Here is a 14,318-nt window from a genome sequence, read left to right as displayed (position 1 = left end):
AGATGCGATACTTAATTTAAAATATTATTTTTTTTTATGAATTAATACACTATAACGTAATAAAACGTGTCAAAAGTATATCAGTCTGTTGTCATAGATTTAAAATATCGTGTATATTTAACATCTACTGTGACTAAATATTTAAATGGTTTTATATTTATGAACTGTAGTGGCAAAATATAATTTTATCTCTATACATAAATATATATATATTTTTTATAAAGGGGTATCCTATCTTGCTCTATGAAATAGCCCTACTGTGCGCATAGTGATGTTACCACCAATTCTCCGTTGTATAATGAATTTCAATTTTTTATAAAAGTATAGAAATACCCAATTATATCAAAGTACTCCGTTATTGATAGTACAATCGGAAAGACAATGGTTCTACACATAAAAAGCCTAAACTAATTGTAACTATGTAGAATCAACAGAAATATATAAATTTATATTTCTTTGCCGATTGCGCTACAAATGACGGACTACTTAAATATAAGATATTAATACATAAATAAAATATTAATCTGCAGAATGTACATTTCTCTTTCGAAAGCTTCTCTAAAAATATTAAAGAAAATATATAATTACATTTAACTATTTAAAGAATGATGTGTATAGAATTATGTTAAAGGCTGCAGGATAATAAACAAAGCAATTTATCTTTTTCGGAAATTAATATTATTTCCGAAATAAGTTTTTGTAACTAGGTGCCTTTAAAACTGTAAGAATACATAAGATATATTTTGCATGACACAGGATTAGACTTAACGTAATCGCGGTTCTCATTTAGTTTTTCGAAGTTTATGAAATTAATAAAAAGGCAAGATTGTTGTCTTAAAGAATTAAATATAAAACATCTTTAGATCACCTATACCTTTGTTTGTGTTGATACTTGAAAAAAGTATTAATAGGATAGGTGAACGGTTTATAAGAAATTATTTAAAGACGAATATTATTATGTTTGATAGCAAACGGAGTGACCAATATGATAAAAGGATAACGTTTATTCGGCCTTTTTAATTTTTTAAATTATTGGTCACATGGTATTTAATCCTGTAAAAACATGTATCGCTAATAAACATTTTTCCAGCGTAATTTACGGAAAAACGATAATTAGAGAATAATAATTATGAAAAAATTGCTTGAACGTGTATTCAAGATTAAGTCATATACAGAATGAATGTTATTTATTGCAATTGTACTTTGTTAAGGATCGAACATATTCTCTATGTAATCGGGCCGCGAGGCTGACTGCGACGTGCCTACTGTCAGTCCCGTAGCACGGATCCGATCCGCATGGGGTTGTCGATCACGCCGTCCCGCGTGGTAGATCACGCGTCGATCCCGCCCCACGTACAGGTGCGCGCATGCCGGAATTGTCGAGAATCGGAACACGGCGCAACTCCTGACACGCGCAGTGTCTTTGTTCGCGAAAATTGTGTCCACAGCGCAACTCCGTCAATCGTCGGATGATCAATCAGAGAGCGCCGCGTTCCATATCTCGCCTTCGTTTTGGCCCTCGAGAACCTTCCGGGCGGAAAAGAACGATCGCGGCACACTCGTTTTGCACGTATCAGAAGCAAGTTCTCTCGACTTAAGGTAGTTCGATGATGAACGACTTTTGCCAAAAGTGATAGGTTTTATTTTTATATCGAAAGAAGGAACTTTCCTGAATCGATTAAGCCCAGAAAGAAGATAATTCACCGTCCCGTTCTCAAGATATTTAATTTCAAAATTAGGTGATTTTAACATTGGTCTAATAGGAAAAGAGATATTTTCCTATGAATAACACGAGTTTCCGAAAAATCTTTTGCCAAAAATGTCCGAACAATATATATCGATAGAAAGAGGACACTGTGAGGTATAGTTGAAGGTGAACACGATCCACCGTACAGTTTTTTTTTAATTAATAATTAAAGTTTGGTTTCCGGTGCTCAAGCGCTGATTTTCACAACTCGAGCGTGGCGACGTGGCAACGCCGCACGCTGGGATCGTCGGCGTAAGGTTAGGTGCACGTTAGGTGTGAGTGAGCGCAAAGACAAACAAGTGTACCAACCGCACGAACTGTTTGGCGTTGCCAAGTCGCTGCCCTCATCTCGTACATGAGGGCAGCGAGAAAATTGTTTATGTAAAAATTACATGCACCTTGTGGCGAAATTACTGTAGTTCAGTAAATCGCCATAATAACGCAATAATTCAATCGAAATAATCTCCGAAGTAGAGCACTCAAGAGTTGGCACAAGTTGAAAATTAGTCAAGCGACGCATTAACACACACTTCATTTTAATCTATTTTAGGCAAAATATTATTCTACAACGTAAAAATTACTTACTAATGGTCTTTTTACGTCGTTACGAAGCTTTGCAATGCATTATCTTATTTTTTTATGATCATATAAATAATTTGATAAAAAAATCATAAACATTGTTGTGACTTCGGCCCTTCATCATCGAACTACCTTAATAGCGGAACGGAACAGTAACGGAAAAGAGATATGGTGGGGGGTTAACCAATCAGAGTTGTTCCGTTTCAATTCCGTTCCGTTATTTAGTGAGTGGGTTCCCCATGGCACGGAGCTGTTACGGAACGGAAAAGAAACGGAAAAATTTCTAACCTATTCTGTCGAAAGTTCGCAAATAAGTGCAGTGGATCGATCGGTTTGCAACATTTTTATTTTTGCAATTTATTTATTTATTTATTTATTATTTATTTATTTTTACATATACATATACTTATTAAATATACATTTACTTTTACTTTTCTCTCTGCAACAAAGAAGTATATAAATTAATCATTTATTGGCTAATATAAAAGTTGCACATAATAAACGCTGAAATTTATACTTTTTGATTTCGATGACGCCGGAGAGCCTGGAGACAGTGACGTAGAATTGTCATTGATGATGGGAATAAGATCATCATCTACGTTGAGGTTGTCACTTGTTGATGTGGAAGGAATGCTGTTGCTCTTTGAACAGGACGCTTGTTGCTCGTCATGCATTGATTTTTGTAAAGAAGTTACGGTTCTAGAATAAACATTAGGACGTTACTACAATATATAATAATTATCAGCTAAACTATCGCTATTCTTGAACTTACTGTCGATATTCCTATGTATCATTTAGGAAAGACATTACATCATAATGACGAAAGGATGGTTTTATTTCGTAGTTTTTTGGTAAAGCAGCTGCACCACTTTTTGCACAATGTTTTGCTTTTTTTAATACATATTTCTTGCCTTTCTATAACAATCTTTAAGATAGGTCCATCGTTTTTCTGCTTCAGTAGCGGTATATAAACCTGTGACACACGTATAATTAAGAAATATATATATGTATATATGTATCGTGTGTGTGTGTAGAAAACCTTGAAAATAAGTAAATATGTAAATAAATATCAATGCTTTTAAACCTTTCAAACATTTGCTGACTTCTTGCCATAGGCAGTCTTTTTGTTTCCTTCCTCGTTCTTTCACAGGTATGCGAAAATCATATAATGGTGCTCTCTCTTTTACGGCACTTATTAAATCTTCATCTAACTTTTCTGTATCGTGGTCGTCAGTGTGTTCTTGACGGTTTTGAGCAATATTTTCTTTTTCGCAGGCAGTGCTGTTATTCTCACTTTCGACGTGTGTTTCTAAAGAATTTAAATAATAACAGATTTAGTTTTACAACAAATTTATATATCATTTACATATTCTAACCATTAGTTATATTGAATATATATTGCCTCTCTTGTACACAAATATACGTACCATTTATAAAGAGATTTCGATCTTTATCCATTATTAAATTCGTATGATTTGCTAAGCAAGGATGTGAAAGTTTTCCGTCTTCATCGAACCAAACAATCCAGCGGCAATATCCACATTTGAATTTCTGGAAATTAATAAAATATATCACATTCGGTTAATTAGCATCAACATATTAACATAGGATTTTAACATATATATTTCATTTTCACATGTAATACCTACCGATGACGACATATTGCTCTTTATTTGCAAAAATAAAAATGTTGCAAACCGATCGATCCACTGCACTTATTTGCGAACTTTCGACAGAATAGGTTAGAAATTTTTCCGTTTCTTTTCCGTTCTGTAACAGCTCCGTGCCATGGGGAACCCACTCACTAAATAACGGAACGGAATTGAAACGGAACTACTCTGATTGGTTAATCCCCCACCATATCTCTTTTCCGTTACTGTTCCGTTCCGCTATTTCTTCTCCATCGGGATGCACCCTAACGCAACATTCTCAACCGATTCGTGCGCGACATCGCCGCGCCGCCCAATCATCCAAGTGCTGAAGTGTCCAGAAAGACAGAGTATTCTCCACGAGTGATTATCGAGCTTATCCAAGAAGCTCGCACGGAATCTCTGTTATCGAATCGCTTTCGCGCTTGGAGTCTGGCTCGCAAGCAAGATTTTTTCGACCGCAAGATTTCAGCGGTAATAAGGGCATCAAATCGATGCTCGGCAAGATCTTCGTCTCGCGTTTGCGGCAAACTATTGACGCCTCAAGATTTTCGAGCGATTCGAACCACAACAGTATCCGTCAAGTGTGACAAGAGGTCCCGGTGCAAATTAATCGCGGTAAAATAAGTCGTTCCCTCATCCGCAGCCTCCCCTAATTTCGCAATCTTTCTGTGGTACCGGCATAAATCGCGCTCCGCTGAATCCGGTCGAGCACGAAACATACTTGAATAAATCATGCATTCGTTCGAATAATATATAACCAATCGTTTCGAATTGTAATAAAATGTTTATTTCATAACTTTTATTATTTATCAATTATTTATTTCATAAATTTTAGAAATGTACGCCAGAACAGTAAAATAATGAGTATTTATCGTTAAAATTGACGTTTTCCATATTCACGGCGAATGCGATCGCACGAGTTTGCATAGCTTTCGTTTCCATTGTTACAAACATTTGTACTGAAATATCATTCTATATGATATATTTTTGTTGCAAGACATTATAATAACGTTTGAAGATATTACAACAAAATCAGACGCAAATGAAAATATAATATGAGTCAGGGTGATTCGGCACGGGTTCTCGAGTAAACCTGCTCTGGTCAACCAGGACAAGTGGAAAATATTGTCACATTGCTACGAATGATCCTATTTGCTCCAACATTCTTTCGATAAAATATTGGATGGAATAATTTTTGTCTCAATCTCCTCGTGTTGCGTTATTCTTTGATATTGGAATGATAGTCGTCGGTTATTTCAAAATTAATATTCAAACTTTAATCATTTTTAAATCGCAAACATAAAATTTTAAATTTTTAAGGGCGTACTTATATATATATATATATAAATATATTATATATATATAATATATCATCTCTGAAACCTAAAATGATACCTAACTTTGGCAATTTATTTAAGGAGAATAATTTACTGAATCGAAAACTTTTTATAAGAACTTTATTGCATAAACCTTAAAGCGCAAAAAAATATTTTTAAAAACTTTTCATTTTACAAAGTGGTGCCTTAGCCGTATCGCCGAGCTGTTTTTTTTTTTTAGATATAAACGCTCCCACGATATACTGTATATTATATCGTTATATTATTATATATTGTTACTTATTAATTTCAGTATAAATCGTGCGTTAAGAAAAATAAATATTTATTGTGCGTATTTGATTTGCCAAACGTAACCGTCAACTGTTTGTGCGGTACATGGAAGTCACTTCATACTCTAATAAATAAACAAATATGTTGTTAAACACGAGAAATTTTAAACGTTGAAGGTAGGACAGTAGGAGAGGTATCAGTTGGAGAGGGAAGAAAGCGAGCGATACTGTTCTTAATTTGATGATATAGTTGTATTGTCGGTACGCATTTGGAAAGGTTCACACAAATTTTAAAATGGAACAGCCACCTGCAGGAAATGATATTCTGTATTCTTATTCGAACCCAGGTATATTAATTACGTAATTATTTATATAAGTATAAGTATAATATTAAATATTAAATCTTTACTTTCGTTATGTTTTCTAAAGAAAAATAAAACACTGATATCGGGTAATTACAAGTTTATCAGTATTGAAATGCGACGCTGTCGTTCGTATCTCCAAATTTTTAAGTATAATCCGCACAATTTTGTAAATTATGCTATTGTTTCACTGTAGCATGGTCATTGTTTCTTTAAATACAAAAAATATATGTCAAACATTTCATAACGCTATTGAAATTTCTCTACTAAGAATTATATCCTATAGGGTTTTAAAATTATATTTAATTGTAATGTTTTATATTTCTCGACAGGTACTTATAATTATTATTTATATATTGTCTTGTTAAGTATTTGAATTTCACTTTCAATAAATTGTTATTTATTAGACCTCGTTGCTGTGACTGAGACTAAATTATACTTATCCGTGAATTTTGGCGATCGAGTTCTTGATGGCCATGCAATATTGACAGTAAAAAAGAAAGTATTGACATGTAACGAACTAGTTAGTAAACATTTTCTTTTAATTTTAGTATACATATATATAATATATATATATTTCAGTTTAGTTAATAATATTAAGTAATTAGGTTTTAGATACCTACAATCTTGAAATAACTGATGTCAGAAAAGGCTACAGTCACAGTCCCTACAGATATTCTAGGACAATATTAACTTATACTCATAGGGAAAATCCGCATGATGATAACTTTGGCAGAAAACTTAAGATTACCCTACCAAACGTGGATAGTGCAGACCCAAGCCCTTCAACCTCTAAAAAAACTAAAAGAGCGAAAGGTAGTGATAATATGTAAGTATAGAATATATGTTTGACAATAAGTACATAGATTTTCGAAATTATTGATACAGATATTTAATATGTATATATGACGATGTATATATCGTATTTTCAGTTATACAATTCGAATTGAATATAAGACAAGTCCAGACTCTCCTGCACTGTATTGGCTAAAAGAGCATCAAACTTCCGATCTTACACATCCGCTCTTGATATCTAACACCAAGGTGAATTATAAAACAATGATTTAGTTCTCCTATATCAACGTGTATTGTACTCACAAATCAATATTTTCAGCTTACATATGCCAGAGCTATATTTCCCTGTCAAGATACACCATCAAATAAAATCAGATTCTATTCGAAGGTAAGAATTTAAACATTGCAGTATGCATTTCGTATATATTTGTAAGCACAGTAATGTCTGATTGATTGACATTGATATTATTAATAAAAGTAATAAAACGTCAAAGTGAAAAGTATAACATGTGATAAAGAGATAAGTGTGAGCATGTAAAATTGCAATTATAATTTTATACTTTTATATTTACTACTTTACCTATTTACGGAATGATTTACCTATTCAACTTTTATTGATGTTTACTTTACATTTTTTAGATTACTGTACCAAGCGGTCTTGACATTATGATGCCTGGGAATAAACAAAGAAGTGATGACAACCAAGATGAATACATATTTCAATACCGAAATAGAGATATAAGAATGGCACCGTATGAGATGTATATTATAGTAGGTAAACTAAGAAAGGATGTCAGTACTGGGAATCTAAAATACAACTTGTGGATGACTGGAGGCGAATATTTTGGGCAGATTACAAGTGCTTTTAATGATAACAAAATAGACATGCCGCCTGACATCAGAGAGTCGTATCATTTCTATAATATGACGGGTAATATGTCAACTTAATTTGTCGTTTCAGTTTATATGTATAATATGTTTAGATGCATTTTATTTTATAAGAAATTGTCAATCTTGTTCCTTTCATTACTATTTTATTCTTAATATATTTATAAAATAATATCTGTAGTTGATGAAAGCAATGAAAGCAATGAAGTCAATGTATGTGTGCTTCCATCAAATGTGCCGGAATTCGATATGCAATGTCCTCATATGACATTCGTGTCGTCAACTTCACTTCAAGGAGATTATTTTATGATCGATACAATTGTTCAAAACATCATTGAGACCTGGATAGGAAAAATAGTTCCGATTAAAGATTTCGAAGACTTGTGGTTGATTAAAGGCCTTAGTACATTCATTTATAGGAATTCTAAAAATAATGTGATACACAACAATGATATCCGCGGATTTCTAGAAATAAAAGCCATTAACAATGTGCTGAATATGGTAAAGTATTAATTTTTCTTGGATAAAATTACAGAAAGAAATGTATTGAATATGATTGATAATATTATTTTCCATTTCATACGTGTGCTTTCCACTTCATATCCATTTCTACTACATATTTACTACACTATTTTCTGAAACTGAATTATTCTATTAGAGTTACATTTACATAATTTTACACTATTTTCTGAAACTGACTTACTATTACAGCAAAACGAACACAGCACCGACTCTTTAGTACATAGAGATTTGACGAAATTGCCCATGAATATTATCAAATACGTGTCGGAACAAGGGTGTGTGTTTTTGAACTACTTACAAGATCTCTTAGGTGGCCCCACAGATTTCTGGAGTTTTCTTGTAGATTGTTTTTTGGAACGTCGTATTGTCGGCCCTTCAGAAATCCTAACAACTAATGATTTTCAGAATTCCCTGTATGATTATTTTGACAAGAAACACGGGGTAACAAAATTTTTATGGAAATAAACATATAGTTCTTAATTTTTGTGTATTAAACAGCGAATAACAACTTAAACTTTTATCTTGTGGCTAGGAGTTAAATTCTGTAAAGTGGGATGAATGGTTTAATCAACCAGGTATCCCACCTTCTTATCGCGATTTCATAACAAGGAAAACTGATTGGCATCATAAATGGGACAGCTTGGTCGTCGAAAGAGAAAACGAACAGATTCGTAATCTGATTCTAGAAGTAAAAAATAATATTAATGATATAGTTAAAATAGAATTTTTAACCTATTTACTTACATTGCCTACGGATTTTCCGGATCTTTCGCCAGCCAAATTACGATTGATAGATCGTCATCTTATGGGTATCCTGATGCCTATTTGTGAAATCAAGTAAATATACTTTTCTATATTCAAATTGTTTTGTAGTTGAGTAACATATCGCGCACGTATCTCGCAGGTTTCTCTGGCTGCGATTGTGTATCAAAAATAAATGGTCAGATGACGGACGAATAACAGAGACCGCTTTAAAGTTTGCCTGCAGCGAATATTGTATGCCGAAATATGCCTGCCCAATATTCCGCGATTTGTACAATTTGGCTCAAACTCGTATAATGGCCATCAAGTCACGGTTTACGGAGCGTGATAATTGTTCTAAAATGCTTCCCGAAACCATAAACGAATTATCATCCATTTTGGGGTTGCATTATGAGAGATAGAGCATGATTATACAACAAATGTCCTATATATATATATATATATATATATAAAAAAATCTATATTCTATTTATTATATCTCTTAATTGCTAATAACTTTTTAATCAATAACGACAGCTAAATCTTTGAAATGTTACTCAGAAGAGTGATCTTGGCAACATATGTCAAAAAGGTAAAATCATAGAAAAAAATTCGTCTATTTAAACATTCTAAATAATTACCTGAAATGGTTCTCCATAGTTTGAAAATTTGGGTGGTCCAATTATGTCAGGGGCAGTATGAAATACACTGAGATTAGAGTGGATCTTAACGTGTCTTTTCTTCACAAATTGATAGATGAAGTCAACTCTAATATTCTCTTCTCCAACGGATTTTCTGCCGATATAAGGATATCGATCACAACTCTCACAATGTAAAATTTGGTAATTGGATGTCATATTTTCTCTCTGAAAAAAGACCAAAATATGGAGAATAATAATCCTTGCTTTTGTAACATATGATAAAATGTATAATTTTATCATATATTCGTAATTATAGCATAAAGATTATATAATCTAAATTTATCTTCCTTCCATTCACATTGCTAATTATACTGACACTATATATGTCTGCATGTGTATTACGTAATGTAAACTATAGATTTTTAGTTAACTAAAGATTTTAATTAGCAATACATTGCAAATCTTGTTCTACAGAGAATAGTGTACCAGCATCCATATAGCATCTATTTTTAAAAACATTAAGTTTTACTGAAACTATAATTTTTATACTTTTCTATTAACAAATTGTACTATTATTATAGAATATTACGAATAAATTGTTAACAAATAAATATTTTATATATTTTAATTTTGATCTCAATATTCTGCATTGTAACATGTTCTTTTTTATGAAATAGATAAATGTAATTATTTATTTTGTAACGATGCGCCCTTGTCAACGATGACGCATCGTCTCCCGGCTAAACATCCGCCGGATGCCGCCCGACCATCCGTCGGGCGAGGATAGGGAGCGGTGCGCCCACCTTTTTTAATTCGCTCAAAATTATCGTGTGTGCGAACGTTTGCGGCCCCGACAAACGCCGACGGGAGCCAATCTCCGCCGAGTGCGAGCGCGCGTAATTCATCTGCACTGCTCCGACCGCCACGTGGCTCGCACGAGGATCGGCCTCTTCACCGAATCTATCGACCTCTTTATAAAAATCGGCGCCGCGGCGAAAGAAAAAACTTCGACTCGAGACCAGCAACCGATCCGCTGCTCCCGAAGAGAAGAGACCTAACCAGAACCTCCTAGGGCGACACGCAAAACGGGGTCTAGTAATCCGTGCCTCGTCCAAGAAGTCGTGGTCGTCACCCGAACTCCCGTAGTTTGACTTCCCGGGTCGATTGAACGAGGTGAGCGCATGGCAAACGCACGTGGCGGGAAGTAAAGCGAGGAACGAACTTGAGAGACGGGACGAGAAAAAGCTGAAGGGAAGCATCGGGAGAGCAAGGAAAGGATTGGAAGAAAGGGAGAGAAGGAGTAGATGAAGGCAAAGGGTGAATAAAAGTAAGTAAGGGAGAAGGAGGAGAGAGGCAGGATATGGGTTTAAGATTTTCCGAAATGTATTTTTTATCTTACTCACTCTCTAAATTTCTCAGAGTGAAAATTCGGCCGATAGAGTGAGATTTCACTCTTTTGGAATTTCCACTTTTTTGGAGTGAGATCTATCGGCCGAATTTTCACTCCGAAAAATTTAGAGAGCAATGTATCTTTTATCTCATTTTCCGATAATCATTATAACATGTTCAAAAAAAAAATTGCAAAATTTAAATGGCTTACGTTCGCTACACTTACGCTATCTAGAATACTCTAAGACCGCACTCGACTGTACGTCCGCACTCTTCAACAGCTAGGCGAGAAAAGATCTCGACTATCCTTGGCCGTGTCCAGCCGAACCTCCGCTAGCTAAACCGCTAGGTACCAATTGAATGTGATTCGTTCTTTCCTTTGGATCCAATCACACTTAATTGCTACCTAGCGGCTTAGCTAGCGGAGGCGGAGGTTCGGCAAAACGCAGCCTTTGATCTATCCCGACCTCTCCTTCCAACATACGCAGCGAGCGCCTGGGCGGTCACGCGGGTCACTCCACGCACATCTGCTATCTTCTTTCTCTTTCTATCATATATGTAGCTGTCTCTCTCTTTTCCGCTCAACGGAAACTTTGGGTCCGTTCCGAATTACGCATGAAGCACGTAGACTGCATTACTGTTGCGTAGCTCTTCGAAATCGTTCCGTTTTGTCAATGCGCATAAAACGCTTTAGTAATTCGGAACGGTTGTCTGCCCGCTTTGCGTACTAATGCGAATTGAAAAAGGATCGACGCCGTTCTAATCAATGGCTCCTGCCTCATTCGTATGAATGTTAGCCGACGACTGACACTTTTTAAAAAAAATTAGTGACATGTTTTAAAAAAATGTGAAATCGATTATATTTCGTTTGTAGATTATTGTAGTGCATTTATTTTTGTTTGTTAATTTATAATTAATTATTTAATTATAGACTTAATTATTTAATTATAGAATTAAAAAATTCGGACATTACTTCCTCACAATTTTCAAGTATGCAAATTATAAATTTGCACGTTGCTTAATCAACATTTTATTTCGCTCATAAGCTTCCTTTTATGAGGAAGCCTATTTTTTTATGTATAATTAGTAGATATTTATTAATTTGGCTTCTTCATAGAGGAAGCTTTATAAGCGAAATAAAATGTTGATTAAGGACGTTCTCCGGTCCTTATACTAGAGAAAATCGATTTTCTTAGGATTTTCTTGAAACTGTGAATATACGTTAATTTAGGTGTGCTTTATGCGTGGTATAAATTTCAGTACCTCTTCCGGGATAAAAATAAAGATACTGAGCCTCAAAGTTTAAAAAAAAAATTAAAATTTAATTTTTTTTAGTTTTGGCATTTTTTTCCTTATAGAACTCGACGAGAGGAGCAACTTTGGTCCTCTTGGGCCAACCTCGTATCTTTTACCGTTTGGCCTGGAAATTCTTTTTATTAGTAAAAGTTGAAACTTTGAGGCTCAGTATCTTTATTTTTTATCCCGGAAGAGGTACTGAAATTTATACCACGCATAAAGCACACCTAAATTAACGTATATTCACAGTTTCAAGAAAATCTTAAGAAAATCGATTTTTTTTAGTATAAGGACCGGAGAACGTCCTTAAGCAACGTGCAAATTTATAATTTGCATACTTGAAAATTGTTAGAAAGTAATGTTTAAATTTATAATTTGTACACTTAAATATTATGAAGAAGCAATGTGCAAGTTTCTACTTGCCCACTTAAAAACTATGAGGAAGCAATGTGCAAGTTTCTACTTGCACACTTAAAAACTATGAGGAAGTAATGTGCAAGTTTCTACTTGCACACTTTTTTATTGTGATAAACTTTATTGCGACTAATATTTGTTATACTATTACAAAAATCAATTAAATAATTAATGTTTTTATTAAAATGATTCCTATACTAATGCGGATATTTCTTAATTTTTCTATGTTGTTTCGTTTTTTTATTTATACATTAGTTTTTTATTTCTGCTTTAAAATAATTTTTTAAATATATAAAAAATGATTTTATTACTAACTAGCATGCCCCGCCGGGCTTCGCCCCGGAGAACATGTGTATTAAGACACGCAAATAGTTTCTCTCTCTCTCTCTCTCTCTCTCTCTCTTTCTCTCTCTCTCTCTCTCTCTCTCTCTCTCTCTCTCTCTCTCCCTCCCCCTCTCTCTCTCTTTCTCTCTCTCCCCTCCTCCCCTTTCTCTCTCCTCCCTCTCCCCTCTTCTCCCTCTCTCTCTCTCTCTCTCTCTCTCTCTCTCTCTCTCTCCCGCTCTGGAAAATTTCGTAACCAATTTCCAAAAAGATACCGATTCCCAAAAAGATCGGTAACGAAAAACTATACAGTTTATAGCACTCCCCGGGAAATTCTACCCCTACTTCATATATAATTTTTTGCGATTCGGTCAATTAATTCCCGAAAAATTTGAAAAATTTCTGATACCGGCTTCCAAAAAAATCGGTAACGAAAAATTATACACTTTATAACATTCCCCGGAAAATTCTACCCCCGTTTCATATACAATTCTTTGAAATTCGGTCAATTATTTTCCGAAAATTAAAAAAAATTAGAAAAAACGGTTTCCAGAAAATCGGTAACAAAAAACTATACACATTATGACACTCCCCGGGAAATTCTACTCCTATTTCATATATATTTCTTTGAAATTCGGTCAATTATTTCCCGAAAAAATTAAAGAATGTCAAATACCGGTTTCCAAAAAGATCGGTAACGAAAAACTATACACTCTATAACACTCCCCGGAAAATTCTACCCCTATTTTATATACTTTTGGTAAAAATTCGGTCGAATAGTTCAAGAGTGTATAAAGGACATACATACATACATACATACATACATACATACATACATACATACATACATTTATTTTTATATATATAGATTAGTGGCACAAATGGAGTTTTCAATCAACACAATGTTAAATCAATGTGACTTGAGTAGTTTAGGCTACATGGTCATATACGGACTTGAGAATATAAGACTGAAGAATATAACAGATTTAGAATTGAATAAATTGCGACTGGTTTGGCGCAATTTTTCTAATTTTATTATATTTTTAAGTCTTTTCTACCCGTATTTTATATATAATTCTTTAAGATTTGATTGATTAGTTCTTAAGGCATCCTGTCTTTTTATTACAAGAACGTTCAATGAATTTATTCAATCGCAATCTGTAAACAAAACACTGTTGCTGCTAAGATGACGACAAGCGTCTTGAACATTCAAAGGAGTATGGATGTGTTAAGAATTGATGAAACTTGACAAGTATTTGAAGTAGATGAAGTTGTAGTTATTCTTTAATTAAATAAAGATTAAATACTATTCTTTTTAAATTTAACATATCTTTAAAATTCTGTGATGTAATTGTGTCCGAAATT

The 14,318-nt window shown here is 33.9% G+C and overlaps 1 protein-coding gene and 1 pseudogene across 1 annotated transcript; one reads left to right on the top strand and one right to left on the bottom strand.

The window, feature by feature from the left end:
• Positions 1–2,490: 2,490 nt before the first annotated feature.
• LOC139816387 (uncharacterized) lies at positions 2,491–3,639 on the bottom strand (annotated as a pseudogene).
• A 3,235-nt stretch (positions 3,640–6,874) lies between these two features.
• On the top strand, positions 6,875–8,616 carry LOC139816386 (leukotriene A-4 hydrolase-like). The gene is made up of 5 exons (XM_071783881.1): positions 6,875–6,990; positions 7,061–7,129; positions 7,381–7,672; positions 7,811–8,130; positions 8,341–8,616. Exons 3-5 carry the CDS (start codon positions 7,408–7,410, stop codon positions 8,614–8,616), a joined length of 861 nt encoding a protein of 286 aa, XP_071639982.1. The 5' UTR covers positions 6,875–6,990; positions 7,061–7,129; positions 7,381–7,407.
• Positions 8,617–14,318: the final 5,702 nt, after the last annotated feature.

Source organism: Temnothorax longispinosus, chromosome 7 (genome assembly GCF_030848805.1).
Source record: "Temnothorax longispinosus isolate EJ_2023e chromosome 7, Tlon_JGU_v1, whole genome shotgun sequence".
Classification (NCBI taxonomy): domain Eukaryota; kingdom Metazoa; phylum Arthropoda; class Insecta; order Hymenoptera; family Formicidae; genus Temnothorax; species Temnothorax longispinosus.
The sequence above is the reverse complement of the archived record's forward strand: the minus strand, read 5'-3'. Positions and strand labels throughout refer to the sequence as shown.